At 40.9% G+C, this 16,328-nt stretch overlaps 1 protein-coding gene across 2 annotated transcripts in view; it reads right to left on the reverse strand.

The window, feature by feature from the left end:
• Positions 1-282: 282 nt before the first annotated feature.
• Positions 283-16,328, reverse strand: part of LOC139749619 (uncharacterized) — a 218,801-nt gene continuing 202,755 nt past the window's right edge. For both annotated transcript variants that reach the window (XM_071663752.1, XM_071663751.1), the window contains 2 exons: positions 13,859-14,065; positions 283-13,145 (listed from right to left, as the gene is read on the reverse strand). In XM_071663752.1, coding sequence (XP_071519853.1) covers positions 12,886-13,145; positions 13,859-14,065 — 467 coding nt within the window. In that variant the 3' untranslated portion in view covers positions 283-12,885. The remainder of the gene's footprint in view (positions 13,146-13,858; positions 14,066-16,328) is intronic.

Below are 16,328 nucleotides of genomic sequence, written 5' to 3' on the forward strand. Positions count from 1 at the left end.
GCAACAGCTTGCGTACTGGTAGTTCAGCCAAGCAAGGAAGGTCGAATGTCCTTTGAGACACGTTTGTCAAAACAAAATGTTGGTGCCACACTTCCCTTGAATAAAGAATTACTTTTTGTTTTATGATTACTATATTTGACATCATTCTGGACAACACTGAAAAGAGGGAGACTTTCTTCTTAGTTTTGGTTAAGAGTTGAACCTTATCTTTAAAGTAACTACCAAGAAACCTCTTGAAAACTAATTATCTCTGTAAGACAAGGGGGCAGAAAAACTCAAGTATGTGGTCATTTCTGTTTTATTCCAAAAATTAAAATGGCACATGCATGCATAACAGTACCCCGAGCCGCGGAGGGCATGCATGGCGGCGTCTGGCAACCCACCCACACCTGACCAACGTTGTCTGGTGGTGTGTGGCAACCTAACCTGCCAGCATCTGTCTAGAGACATCTGGCAGCCCCCACCTGCCATGCATAGCCCATCATACAGCAGAGGAAGTCGACCTTCTTACAAATTCGTAATCCTCAAAAATTCACAAAACTCGTGGAGAAGAACTGCCAGTGGCTTGAGAATATTCAGTAATAAGATGATTGTTAGGCGACATACTCAACTAATATCACTAGCTGGTAACTCCCCAACCTCAGCGGTGTTGCCCACTAGGGGTCCCCAAGTTTCTACAGAAGACTAAACTTTACATAATCCTAAGATGATTGTTTTAAAATGTCATCCATGTTGGAGACGACATGGAGAGTCACTAAATTATGACATTTCCGAAGATATAACCAACGTTTGTACATCCGTACACTAGAATATAACAGTCGCCCTCAAAACTTCCTTTTCACTGCCATTCGTAAACCATAATACTGTAAACCACACAGGTGTAAACCACACAGGTGTATACCACACAGGTGTAAACCACACAGGTGTATACCACACAGGTGTAAACCACACAGGTGTAAACCACACAGGTGTATACCACACAGGTGTAAACCACACAGGTGTAAACCACAGTGTATACCACACAGGTGTATACGAATACTGACGAACACTATACCATCAACCTCGACCCAGTCAGGCGTGTCTGACCCAAACATGTCAACCAGAATATTGACGTAAGTTCTCAACTGCCCAGTTATGACCAGCAAGCTAACTACAGTTATCCTCGGAAAGCGAACCAAAATGTTAACCACAAACCTCCCCCCAAAAAAACCTTAAGGTAGTTTGCTGTCACCAAACTAACGGCAAAATATCAACCAAGGCAAGTAATGAACCACAATATAAGCACACAACCCAATCAACCATGAAGACTTACCTCAAAAATGATCGGTAAGCTGTCAACCACATCACAAACTCACAAACACAAGTAACAACCAGTAAACCAGGCCAGTGGGCGGGGCGTGTGTGCTGATGGGCGTTACACAGTGTGACCTTGCACTCTGGTTGACCCCTCTGGCCATCCCCTGACCCCGAGCAATTATCTTGTCACACTGGTATCATCCTCACACTTGGGTGGTAACAGTCGCTTTTGTCACACTGAAAACGAGCACACAAAATTTTGGTAACAGTTGCTCGTATCACACTAGGTTGGCAACAATTGTTTTCGTGCATTGATGACATGTTCACACAAGGCTGGTAGCACTGCTGACCACACTAGTAACATGCTCACACTAAGTTGGTAACATTTACTCTGGTGCAGTGGTAACACGTTCACACTTGGTCAGTAACGACTGTTCTGGTCACAATTAGAAGCATGTTCTTACAAGATTGGTAACAACTGCTCTGGGTATTATGGTTACCTATTCACACTAGTCTGGTAACAGTGGCCACACTGGTCACGGGCTTATATTAACTGGTAACAATTACTCTGGCCACACTGGTCACACAAGGATGGTAACAACTGGTAGCGTCATTCATGCAAATGAGGGAGAGTGACGAGAAAACAATGATAAATAAAACCGGCAAAATATAATTACTGGCAACCATTTGTTGACAGTAATAGTGTGAGGGAACCTCCAGTCTTCCTCCAGCGGTTTAGCGACTAAAAATGGATTTCACAGAAATCATTTAATATATATCTTTCATATATATATATATATAAGGTGATTCAAAGCTAAGAAAGGTTATATGAAAAGATTGTGTGTGTGTCATAAACAGTTTTGTTTATAAACAACTATCGCATTCAACTTAGCATATTTCGTTATCACATTCAACAAAATATTTGTGTCATCAACCTGATCTGGTTTGCTTGATTAACCACAATAACATTCCACATTGGATGTTGCGATGAACCACGGGAACTGTGGCTCTAACACTAGGGTACAGCTGTACATCAGCCCTGCCCTAGGACAGAACAGTACATTACCCCATCACCCGGGTAGAGCTGTACATTAGCCCATCACCCAGGTAGAGCTGTACATAAGCCCATCACCCGGGTAGAGCTGTACATTAGCCCATCACCCAGGTAGAGCTGTACATAAGCCCATCACCCGGGTAGAGCTGTACATTAGCCCATCACCCAGGTAGAGCTGTACATAAGCCCATCACCCGGGTAGAGCTGTACATTAGCCCATCACCCGGGTAGAGCTGTACATTAGCCCATCACCCGGGTAGAGCTGTACATAAGCCCATCACCAGGGTAGAGCTGTACATTAGCCCATCACCAGGGTAGAGCTGTACATAAGCCCATCACCCGGGTAGAGCTGTACATTAGCCCATCACCAGGGTAGAGCTGTACATAAGCCCATCACCCGGGTAGAGCTGTACATTAGCCCATCACCCGGGTAGAGCTGTACATTAGCCCATCACCCGGGTAGAGCTGTACATAAGCCCATCACCAGGGTAGAGCTGTACATTAGCCCATCACCAGGGTAGAGCTGTACATAAGCCCATCACCCGGGTAGAGCTGTACATTAGCCCATCACCAGGGTAGAGCTGTACATTAGCCCATCACCCAGGTAGAGCTGTACATAAGCCCATCACCCGGGTAGAGCTGTACATTAGCCCATCACCCGGGTAGAGCTGTACATTAGCCCATCACCCAGGTAGAGCTGTACATAAGCCGAGGACAAGGACAGAGCTGCGTGTCAAGTCAACACCAGGGCTACAGGTCACGTGTATGTGTCAACCATGGCTACATTAACAAGATGATGAGACACTGTTACGTTCACGGTCTCCTCCCCACATTAAGATGGCCACTGTCTCAGGTTGAAGAAAGTATACACTGTGGGGTATCTATATAGTCTTATCTGCATCATATATATATATATATATATATATATATATATATATATATATATATATATATATATATATATATATATATATATATATATTGTGAGAGATGTAATGTGTGGGAAGTTGATCAAGGAATGCCAGTTTAAGAAAGTGGGGTGATGCTAAGTGGAATCAGATTGAGAAAGCTGATGAGAGTGTGTGTGCTGAAATGGCTCGCACGTAAGAACATGATGAGTCAGGAGAGGCTGACTAAGATAATCTGCCAGAGATGGGAAGGCGGGTGGATATAAGGCTGTTATCAATTGTTTATGTTTAAAAGTGACAGCTAGAGAATCAATTCACAAATAACACTATTTGTCTGTTCCCGCTGTTACCTCGCGAAGGCAAGAAAAGCATTAGTCTCATCTCATGGAGATGAAAGAAGTGAGAGCAAATGAGCTTGGAAAAGAGACTTTTGTGAAGAACTTCCAAGAGAGACTGAGTGTAGAATGGCAAAAGGTGAGAGTACACGAAGCTAGGGGGAAAGAGTGAAGAATAGAAGACATTCAGGGACACAGCACTGGCATGAGCGAGAGATGCATGTGGCATGTGCAAGGTGGGCGAATTAAAAAGAGCTGTGAATGGTGCGTGAAGAATTGAAGTTGCTATTGAAAGATATAAGGGAGGTATATAGATGGTACTAACAGGAAAGGAGTGCAAATGAACGGGAGAGATATAAGAGAAACCATCAGGAGGCCAAGAGGAAGGTGCGGGGGTTGAAAAAGAGGGCAAATGTGAGCTGGGGTGAGTGAATATCAGTAAACTTTAGGGAGAATAGGAGGATGTTTTGCAAGGAGGTAAGTACTGTGCAAAAAACAAGAGAACAAATGAGAACATCAGTGAAAGGGGTAGACAGGGAAGTGATAATAGGTAGTGATGAAGTGAGAAGTATAGAATGACTGACAGATGTAGGGTGTTTGGGATGGGGTGGTATGTGAAATGAAGGAGTCATGGAGAGTGGTTTGGTGAAGAAAGAAGAGGAGAGGAGAGCCTTATGTAAGATGAAATGTGGCAAGGCGGCTGGGGTGGATTGTATTGCTGTTGAATTTCTTAAGAAAGGGGGTGACTGTGTTGTTGACTGGTTAGATAGGATTTTCAATGTATGTACGGATCATGGTGAGGTGCCTGATGATTGGTGGAATGCATATATAATGACATTGTATAAAGGTAAGGGAAGTAAAGGTTAGAGTTCAAATTACAGAGGTATAAGCTTGTTGAGTGTACCTGTCAAGTTGTATGGGAGAGAACTGATTGAGAGGGTGACGACATGTACAGAGCATCAGACTGGGGAGGAGCAGTTTAAAGAATGTGTGAGAAAGAGAAGTATAGGATTTGTATGTGATATTTATGGATCTGGAGAAGGAATATGATAGGGTTGATGGAGATGCCCTGTGGAAAGTCATATATGGCATGGAAGAAAGCTTCAAGGAGCAGAGAAGTTTTTATCAAGGGTGTAAGGCTTGTGTATGAGTGTGAAGAGAGGAGAGTGAAAGGTTAAAAGTGAAGGTTGGTCTGTAGCATGGGTGTGTGATATCACCATGGCTGTTTACTTTGTTTAGGATGGGGTTGTGAGGGAGATAAATGCAAGTTGTGCAGAAAGGGGTGTGTATGCAGTCTGTAAGGGATGAAGGGACTTGGGAAGTTAGTTAGTTGTTGTTTGCCTATGAAATAGTACTGGTGGCAAATTTGAGTGAACTGCAAAAACTGATAATGAGTTTGGAAGAAAGTGTGAAAGGAAACTGAGATTAAATGTGAATAAAAGCAAAGTTGTTAGGTTTAGCAGGGTTGAGAAATAGATCAGTTGGGGTGTGTTTGAATGGAGAATGTGGCCTTTCTTAGTCTGTTCCTGGCGCTACATCGCAAACATGGGAACTGGTGATCAAGTGTGAGAAAATAATATATATATATATATATATATATATATATATATATATATATATATATATATATATATATATATATATATATATATATACCGACCCTGGTATACCACATCGTTCCAACTCACTCTATTCCTTGTATGCTCAGGCCCTGATCGCTTAAAATCCTTTTCACTCCATCCTTCCACCTCCAATTTGGTCTCCTCCTTCTTCCTTCCACCTCTGACACATATATCCTCTTGGTCAATCTTTCCTCTCATTCTCTCCAAGTGACCAAACCATTTCAACACACCCTCTTCTGCTCTCTCAACCACATCCTTTTTATCACCACACATCTCTCTTACCCTTTCATTACTTACTCGATGAAAACCACTTCACACCACAGATTGTCCTCAAACATTTAATTTCCAATACATCCACCCTCCTCTGCACAACCCTATCTATAGCTCACGCCTCGCAACCATATAACATTGTTGGAACCACTTTTCCTTCAAACATACCCATTTTTGCTCTCCGAGATAACGTTCTCGCCTTCCACACATTCTTCAACGCTCCCAAAACCTTCGCTCTCTCCCCGACCCTGTGACTCACTTCCGCTTCCATCCGCTGCTAAGTCCACTCGCGGATATCTAAAACACTTCACTTCCTCCAATTTTTCTCCATTCAAACTTACATCCCAATTTACTTGTCCCTCAACTCTACTAAACCTAATATCCTTGCTCTCATTTACATTTACTCTCAACTTTCTCCTTTCACATACTTTTCCAAACTCAGTTGCCATTTTTTGCAGTTTCACACTCGAATAAGCCACCAGAGCTGTATCACTGGCTAACAACAACTGACTCACTTTCCAGGCCCTCTCATCCCCAATGGACTGCAAACTCGCCCCTCTCTCCAAAACTCTTGCATTTATCTCCCTAACCATCCCATCCATAAACAAATTGAACAACCATGGGGCATCATACACTCTATCTCTATCAATTTCAGGGAGACTCAGATGTTTTGGAAGAGGGTTAACGGAGAGAAAAACTAAAGAACAAATGGGGATGTGGTACGAGGTAATGATGCCCATTCCCTCCAGGAACTCCCTCAAAGGGGTGGCCACAGCAAAAGACATGGAGTACACTGTGTACTTTGAAGGACTGTTGAATGTTTCATGACAGGGTGACAGATGTAGGCATTTGGGTCAGGAAGATATATGAAGTAAGAGAGTCTAGGAAAGTGGTTTGGTAAAGAAAGAAGTGATGGGGAAAGCCTAGCATCAGATGAAGTGTGGCAAGACGGCGGGAGAGGATGGTATTGCAACTGAATTTCTTGAAAAAGGGGTGACTGTGTTGTTGATTGGTTTGATAGGATTTTGAAAGATGCATGGATCATGGGTGAGGTGCCTGAGGACTCAAAGAAAGCATGTATAATGCCACTGTATAAAGGCAATGTACATATATATACTTGGGGAGATATCCTACCAGCCAATGGTATTATTGAACCAGGGATGGGAATCATCATATCTGCCAATGATATTACTGTTCATTTGAAATTATCACACTAATAAACATGATTCTTATAATGCAGTACAACATTATTGTAAGTTTTATTATTGAGTGCATTTTTAGAGATATACACATATTTGCATTGTACTGCTTTGAAAATTATCTTACTAAATAATGGTGAAAATAACCTTGTTCTTTATGTCCTAGCTACATTTATCGAAAAACGGAGCTGTTGTACCAACTTTTGTAGTTATAGTCTTGATGATATCATACCAAGTGTTGAAATTATTGTGCTGAAGTTATTGTATCAGCCATGGAATTTCTTGTACATATGAGCCACTGGTGACTGGAGCCCACCAATCATTTGAATTAGTCAATTAGGCAACCTGACATAACTTTCGTACTAGATAATTTCTTATGGAGAATAACTATATAAAAGGATGAGGAGCTATTCTAATTGCTATAGTAATTCTTAGGACTTGGGATTGTTAAAAGGTAATAAAATTCAAACTTGTAGCATTAGTCTGAAAAATATAAGCACTTTTTATAACAGTTAACCATATGCTGGATTTTTATTTTGTTATTCATTTATCTAATAGCAAAAGTAGTAAAAGCTGTAAATTTAGTGATTTATTTGTCATGTTTGTAGACCACCCTAATTCCCCCCCTTATTTTGAATCACCTCCCACTAAAGAGAAAATAAAAGATGACTCTCTCATGTTAATGGAATTAGGCGTTGCATTTTGTGGGAAAATATGGAAACAGCTGACATACTTTGGAAATCTATGAAATGCCAGACAAATTAAACTTCTGTGAAATAATTCATCTTGCATGCATGGATGGAATCGAATGTGTTTTGGAAACATGTTTGTTCATACGGCTTGAAACCATCTTGCATTTATGAAGATTGTCAGTTCTGCATAAACTGAATTACCTTCTTAATCTTCAAACCATGAAGCCTATAACATTATCAAATATGAAAAAAGCCTCAAACAAACATAAGAGTAACATTAACAAGATGAAAGAAGAGCTTAAACATGGTTATTAATGTACTACATAATGATCCTTGTCAAAATGATCGCTAACAAGCTTGAGGTCAAGTCTTTTAAACAAGTGATTCAGTCAAAAATTCAACACTGATGGTGTTGCCAGAAGAATCTGGGATCAAATAGCTTGTACTTAGTGATGTCAGAGGCAGCAGGTGGACGGCTGCATTCTGGCAGCGTAGGACCATCAAGGATGATCCAACTAAGACAACTATATGATCAAAAATTAATCTTCCTCATAATGGAGTATTTGCATGAAAAAGGGAAGATTAGAGCAGTATTCTGCCCGCAGGTATTAAGATATTCATGGTATTTATATTCCATGAAATACTTCAATTCTATTACCATATATATCTGTATATTTATATATATATATATATATATCTATATATATGTATATTTATAACAATAAGAAACTCTACTGTAGAAAAGGAGGCTTACAAATAACAGAACGTCACTGTGACCAAGTCAGTATTAGTCCTAGGCCGGTTTTAGAAAATACTATACGAGTTACATCATTTTTAAGAACTCTAAAGATATGTGGAGCGCAGACAGAAGGCGTACACAAGTTCTCATATATTGAAGATGAATAACAGAGAGCATACAAGTATTTCCAATGTACTAACAACTTGGCCTATCAGCCTTTATTTGTCTACCAGCATATTCAACTCAGCAGGAAAAGACGTAAACAAAGTTCGATAATGAACTTGCCCACGCTTTCTGTACACGAACCATAAATATATTCTGTAAACTCATAGAGCTATCCCTGTACATGAGAGATATTTATTTATGCAGTAACAGCCAACATGAACTGTTTTATCCCTGCATATTCAATCAAGTTCAGAACTAGGCGGTGTACTCCCAAGAGCAAAAATAATTTCATACGCCCGCAATGCACCAACAAACCAGGAACATAATGCATAATTGGGTTAACTGATTTAACACGATGCTGGTATGAAGATTCCCCCTCCAGCTGTGTGTTAGTGTTTTGTCTGAGCTGGTTGCCAGCATTCAGTCATATGTTAGGGAAGGCTGCTGCTGCTACATGCTATGTGGGCTGCTGGGAGCCTTCGGTACAGCATCATCTGATATTCATGCAGCTGAGTATGGTGCAGTTGTGTACAGTATTATTTATGGTGCAGCTGTGTATGGCACACTAGGTATGGTGCAGCTATGTATGGCATATTAGGTATGGTGCAGTTGTGTATAGCACACTAGGTATAACGAAGCTGTGTACAGAAAATTAGTTATGGTGCAGCCATGTATGGTGGATTAGGTATGGTGCAGCTGTATACAGCACAGATAAGTATGGCAGAACTGTGTACTGCATAACTGTGTATGGTGCAGCTGGCTATGGTGCATCTAAGCACAACGCAGCTGAGTATGGCACAACTGAATCCAGAGCATCTACATACAGCATGGCTAACTACAGTGCAGCTGGGTACAGTGCACTGAAGTATGGCACTGCTGGATATAAGACAGCTGATTATGGTACAACTGAGTATGGCAACATGTGCAGAGCAGAGCTATGAACAAGGCAGCTGAGTACAGTACAGCTTAACACAGCACAACCGCTTATGGTGCTGTAGTTTGAGCAAGATAAAGTGGGATGATTGTGTTGAATGTGTAGCCAACCACACCACTAACACCTTGTTAATGACTGTTGCCCAGTTACCACTTCATTAATGACTGTCACGCAATGAATACCTCAGCCACCTTGTTAATGGCTGTTGCCCTATAAACACTTAAGCCACCTAGTTCACGACTGTCGCTTAGTTACCATCTCAGCCATCCCACTGGTGACTGATGACTAGCACTTCAGCCACCTTTCTATGACTCTTGCCCAGTTAACACCTCTGCCATCCTTTAACATTTCAGTGACCTTGTTAGTGACTCACTGTCTTACTAATAACTCAACCACTACATCAACAACTCAACCATCTCGATAATCTTATAATTGCCTCATTAATTATATCTACCTTATTAATGACTCAACCACATTATTAACAGCTTGGATTCCTAAGCAACAATTTAGCATATTTATTAATGATCTCATCAATGACCCAACTACATGAATATAATCAACCACAAAATTGTTAGCCCTCTCTTTATACAACAGTATTTGGGTCAAGTGCCACTCCCTCTAACCTCAGGTCACATTCCTACACTACATTTCACTCACTCTTCGCCACATTTCTCTGGTTAAACGAGACTTATGAGGTACTGAAAAGGGCCATCAATTTGGTGCTGAGAGGGGACCTGAGAGGGATGCTGATGGAGGTACTAAGGGGTGACCTGAGATGAAATAGGGAGGTGAGCAGGAGACTACGTGATGCTGAGAAAAGACCAAATCAGTGTGCTAAAAGGTGTTTAAATGAATACTAAGGGAGGCTCTGAGAGGGGGTATGGCAACATGACCTGTAACCTGTTATGAGTGCTGATGGCAGGAGGGCTGCTTGCTGACCTGAACCTGTGTCCCAAGGAACCTCTCACATTGACACAACATACTTTACTTTTGCACTTACATATATTCATCATATATATATATATATATATATATATATATATATATATATATATATATATATATATATATATATATATATATGTATACTGTAAAAATGATTGTTAAGCAATGAACTGTTAGCATACATGTGAAGATAATGGCAGTGAGTCAGAATCCACAAGCCTGTCCCTTGGGCCACTGGCTCATGTCACACCTCTTTTTAGGCTAGGCACAAGGGTTCGAGGCATCCTACAAGCTCACCAAATCTTTAATTATTCAAACATATGATGGGATATTTTAAGTGCTTAAAACTTTTGGAATTATTTAAAGAATGTCATGAAAATCCTCTTAAAAGAAACTGCTATATACAAAGTGTCCAAGACGTTTCTTTATTTTCTAATTTTCATGATAAATAATGTTCGTTGACTTCAGTCTACCTACTGGTGCATTCCTTGGCACTGAATAATTCATTTTGCAGTAGACAGCAATTGTTGCCTTCAAGTCTACCTCTTTGGCACTGACTAGTTTACTTTCTAGTTCCTTGACTCTGATTAGTTTTCTTCCCAGTAAACAATGTTCCTTCGACTTTGACAAGTTTAATGCCTAGTAACACTCCCAAAGACAGTGGTCTCCCTTTACCAGTTTGTGGTGTCTATCTTGTCTGATTATGTACCTTCAGTACTTATACACATACATACAAAACACGTGCTTACCATATATCAGTGAACATAGAACACATTAATACAAATCTCAATATAACCCTTGAACAAATACTTTGGTGTAATCCTTTTTACAGAACATTTTTGGCATAATCCTTGAGCAAGCATTTTGGAATGATCCTTCAACAAACATTTTAGCATAATGCTTTTAACATAAGTTTTTGGTATAATCATTGAGCAAGCATTTTGGTACAACCGTGAACAAACATTTTAGCATAATTCTTGAATTAACATTTTGGTACAACCCTTGGCCATTCTTGCATAATCCTTAACAGAAACTTTGGCATTCCTTGAACATACATGGGTAAGATAAGTGAACCAACATGTTGATATACTATCTGAACAAATAATTGAAGTGTTTCCCTTGAACAAATGCTTTAGCATAACCCTTGATGGAACAATTTGGTAAAATCAGTATACAAGCATCTTAATTGATAATATGGTATAATTTTTGGAGTATCAATTTTTTGCGATCTCAGAACATTCTAATATAATTTTTGAACAAACTTATTCATAGAATCACTGATGAGATTTTGGTACAGCCCAGTCTAAATGGCAGTTTACAGCTTTCTGAAACATTTAAATCTCTAGAGTTTTGTATGACTTCTTTTTCTAGAATAAGCTCTGAAAAAAAAAACTAGTAGCCATTTTGGTCCTATGTCATATGTAGTATAGTTATGGCATAATGAACAAATCTTTGTTACATACAAAGAAAAAAAAAAGCTTTAATTCTAAGCAAAATGTCATGGTTGTTGAGATAGTCTGCAAATATGAAAGCTCAAATGGGTTATTAAATAAGTTCATAAGTTGTAAGTTTGGATTAAATGTCAGATTGTAAACTTGCATATGTCAAAAAATTTAAAATGTTATTATGCAATTCTGGACAAAAATACTATATAAAATTGCTCTGAGAATTCCAGTTCTGTCTGACACTGTTCCGTTATTCTCATTCAATAAGTCAATGTTAACAATGTTAGAGTTTTAAATGATTATATTATATTAAAAAGGTAAGTCTTTAGCTATATGAAAATGTCATAAAGTTTTTCTCAGTATTCCTATAATATTTTGGATATGTTTTAATAATTCTATCATATAAGAAAGTTTTCTTAGTCTACAATATCAAATGTCATAAATTATTTTATATCAGAGAATTGTTAAAATATAGGATACAATGTCAGAAAGGAGTTGTAACTTATTCTACAATGTCAGAGAGCTGGTGTGAGCAATGATATTCATGGCAAAGATTTCTTATTTTGTAGTATGACAACTTTTCTTTATAAAAATTCCCATTCTGGCTTGGGAAATATAAAAAAATCTTCCGATACATTTGTGTTAATCAACAATTCTTATTTTTGTTCAGTAAACTTTGGATTATGTAAACTTGTTAAAGTCTTTACAACTTGCCCTATTTCCTTCTTATTGTGCTTCATCCTCTCCATATATCATTGCTCTCCCTGTTATTTTTTTTGCATAATGCTCTCACTTTTGCTAACCTGCTCACAATTAAGCTCTCATTGTCCTCTGTGCCCTTTGCATTCCTTATATTCTTCACTTACATCACACCCTCCTTCTACATTACACTTTTTCCCTCCCCTGTATATAATACTGTGTACATGTGTGTGTGTGTGTGTGTGGCTCTTGTATATAATACTTCTCCTGTGAGCCAATCATTATATATTGTTTCTGCCACACTGCAATACTGCCCTTTGTGTTTTCCTGTGGATTACTCCTCTTCTGTTTTCATGTAATACATCTGTTTTATGTTCTGTATGATAGTCCAATTGTATTATCTTCCCTAAATGACCTAAATGCAATCACTCTCCCTCACCTTTGACACAATACTCGACCATTCTTTCCAATTATACCCCATGTATTGCAATACTGATACTCTACTTATAATACCCTACCATTGCCTTTACCTATATCACTCTTGTGTGTCCCATCTTATAATGCTCTACTGTGTCTACGTCTCTATATAATACTCTCTCTGTTTCTCTCGTTGTCATCAACACTGGAGGTGTTGCTGGAGTTAGCACAGAGCTGCAGTTCGATCTCATGGAGGCGTTGCTCCACCTCCCACTGCTGCTGGCTCAGCTTCATGGTCATGGTGGCGTTCTCTGTCTCTAAGCTGACCAGGCGTTCCCTCAGCCTCCTGATCTCTCCCAGAAGCATCTCCTGAGGGGATGAGTCTCTAGGCAGGGCCCCGGCACTGTGGGATCCCTGCAGCGACACTGAAGAATGGCAAGAGGCATTAGACAAGTCAGTTTTAAGTTAGACACATCTGTAAATGAAGAGGTGAGGTAAAGGTGGCATTGGCATCAGTGAGAAGGTCTGGTACGGTTAGAAGTGAAGTTAATGTAGAGAAGTGGGGGTCTGGGAACACAGGAGCAGGTCTAGCTTAACACAGTGACATGTGTGGGATTCAAAGAGTTTATATAATATCAGGGAGTTCAATAAATATATCAACATTGAGGGCTATGTTAAGGATGGGGTTAGGCTACAGGTGCCGTTTAGAACTACTGACATAATAAAGCATTATGATATGTATCACGATCAACAATGATGATGAGGAGGGAAGTATTAAGGTATTCAGGTAAGCAATCATAGAAAAAGTAGTTAAGATCAAGAAGATAAAGTAAGGTCAGGTAGACGGGGTTAAGTTGGTGGAGTTAAAGAAGTGCCATGAGAGAGGAACATGTAAAGATATATATGATAATGTCTGGGAAAAAAGGGATTACAATAATGAATATTTACGATAAGGAAGTGTTAACACAGGTGAAGATACGGTTAAGACAGATAGAGATGTTAAGATGAGTATAGCAGTGTTACGAACATGTTGTGAGGTGATCATACGTTCAGTCTACCATACATATATTGTAAACCCTTTTATCAATGACTGTCTCGGTCTTATCGTATGAGCGGGGAGCGGGAGAGGTTATCGTACCAGGGGCGGCCAAGGAGGCTGTAGGTGGACCCAGGTCTGAGGCTGGGGAGGCGCTGTGGTCGGTAAGGGGCGGAGGCACTGGTAGGGTGTACGCCACCTCCGCTGTGCCGTAGTTGGGCGAGGTGAGCGGCGACATAACGTTGCTCGGCGATGTGATGGTCGACCGCTTGTCCGCGCTGTCGTATGACGTCACGCTCGCCGTCGTACCTGCGGGCGGGAAGTATCGTACGGTCAGGGAGGGCGAAATGCATAATGAAAGTATGTGATTTTAGAATTATCTTTGATAAATGATGGGTGTGTTCAAATTTTTATGGGTGGTGGCTATTAATTGACGGTGACGGCCTTAATGACTCGGCAGTCAATAGTTCCACAGCCCAACCAACCAAGCCACCACTATCGTACGGTCATCATACTGGCCGCCATAACTACTGCCTGTAATGTGGTATTTAACAGGTATGGTAACGAATCGTCTTTAATTATCTTAAACCTATTGAGACACCCATTATATCCATCAAAATACCGGCCTGTGTAAGTGTAATTACCTTTTTATACCGTATAAAGGAAGCCGATCCTTTAATTAAACTATCGAACAAATTATTGAACTTTTCCCTTTTTTTTTTTTTTGCCCACAACAACTACTTCCTCAGTTCATTCAGTGGTCCAGTGTAATTAATGTAATACATCCTTGGTGACTGGGGTCCTCCCTTCCGGCTCCCAAGTGACCCACATTATCTACTTCACTAAGGAACTCAACAGTTATTATGTTCATCTTCCTTCTTCCCGCCCTGGGCCAGCTTGTGGCCAGGTCGTGAGGTAACGTGTAGAAGAACCGGTTATACATCTCAGGTGCAGGAGGCCAAGACGTAAGGCCTGTTGGTGACGAAGGGCGCCTCGCTCCTGCTGCGGCAGGCCATGGCTCATGCTACCTCCCCCCCGGGGCCTGGTCGATAGCATGGGCACCGGGCATAGGCTAGGGTGTGTGTGTGTGTGTGTGTGTTCATACATGAGAGTTAAGGTACAAAGATATGAGACGGGACAACACCAGTGTGTCTCTCTGTGTCGCACACACAGTAATGACTGGTCATGGGAAGACGCCCAGGCTGTGGTCTCTTTCTTTCAACATTCTGCAGGACCTGCAGCTCATGAAGCCAATTGTCCATAAGTAAGGGAGGAAGTGAAGTATAAGGAGGCCCATGACTGGTATATCCATGAGGTATTAAGTTTGTGAGTTGGTCAAATTTGCGAGGTGAAATGGGGTTTGGCAGCGGAGGCTTTCTTGGGGTCACATCGAATGTGTTGCCAAATTCAACGAATCAATATCATTTGTTTCTCTTACTTGTCTCGTTCTAAGGAGACCTAATATGTAAGAGAGTGAGTGTATAACACTGTGAAGTGAACAAGTGCAGGAAGTTAGTGTACAGAAGTGTAGCTTGCTAAGGGGAAGCGAAATTTAACATAACCGAAAGTCACCACTTGGCCGTTGAACGTTTAATTTCTCCACAGTAACGAATAACGAACTTTATTAAACGTCATTGATGTTATTCAGTATGACTTTGGCGGATAACTGAAGACTTTTAGCACTGCTTGAACGACGAATGGCTAAGACAGACTCATGTTACAGGAATGACCCAAAACCAGTCACGCGAAACCCAGAACTACGAAGAGAAGACTGGAGATGAAGGCGAGGGAAAGAACACTCGAGAAGACTTAACTAAACTGAGGAAGAATTTCAAGGGTCATGGAGGGAGCCATGAGACCAGAGAGGAGGAGGAGCACAGTGTAGTGGAGGGGGTTCCTCAGGTGATGCTAACACCGAGCAAACACATGAAGCAATTACCAAGCAGACGAAGTCTGATGTGTTTTGTGTGGATGAGGCTGTACAGTCTGGATGCACCAGGGGTTGTACAGTCTGGATGCACCAGGGGTTGTACAGTCTGGATGCACCAGGGGCTGTACAGTCTGGATGCACCAGGGGCTGTACAGTCTGGATGCACCAGGGGCTGTACAGTCTGGATGCACCAGGGGCTGTACACAAATACCATATTTACTAACAACATTGGTCTGGGAACCACAGATGCGTTACTGGAGGCCTTGCAGACAGAGGACAGGAAGTTAATGAACCAATATAAAAGCTGTCCAGGTTAGAGAACTGGACTAACACACACACACACACACACACACACACACACACACACACACACACACACACACACACACACACTGATGAAAGAAGAGAATAAAGAAGAGAAGGAGGCTATGGGGCTCCTAGGGGCGACTTCCATGATAAATGAAAGAAGATAAGGCAATGATGACTAAGATGTTAGGGGGGTCGACCTGTTATGGTTAGGTCTGACCTGGGGTCATCAAGCCAGGAAGTAATTAGATCAGATAAGAACCTTAAAGGCACAGTGGGAGATGCATCAAGTGTGAGAGATCTTAGGAAGAGAAGGAGACAAGCAAACTCCAGCCA

Source organism: Panulirus ornatus, chromosome 7, assembly GCF_036320965.1.
Source record: "Panulirus ornatus isolate Po-2019 chromosome 7, ASM3632096v1, whole genome shotgun sequence".
Taxonomy (NCBI): domain Eukaryota; kingdom Metazoa; phylum Arthropoda; class Malacostraca; order Decapoda; family Palinuridae; genus Panulirus; species Panulirus ornatus.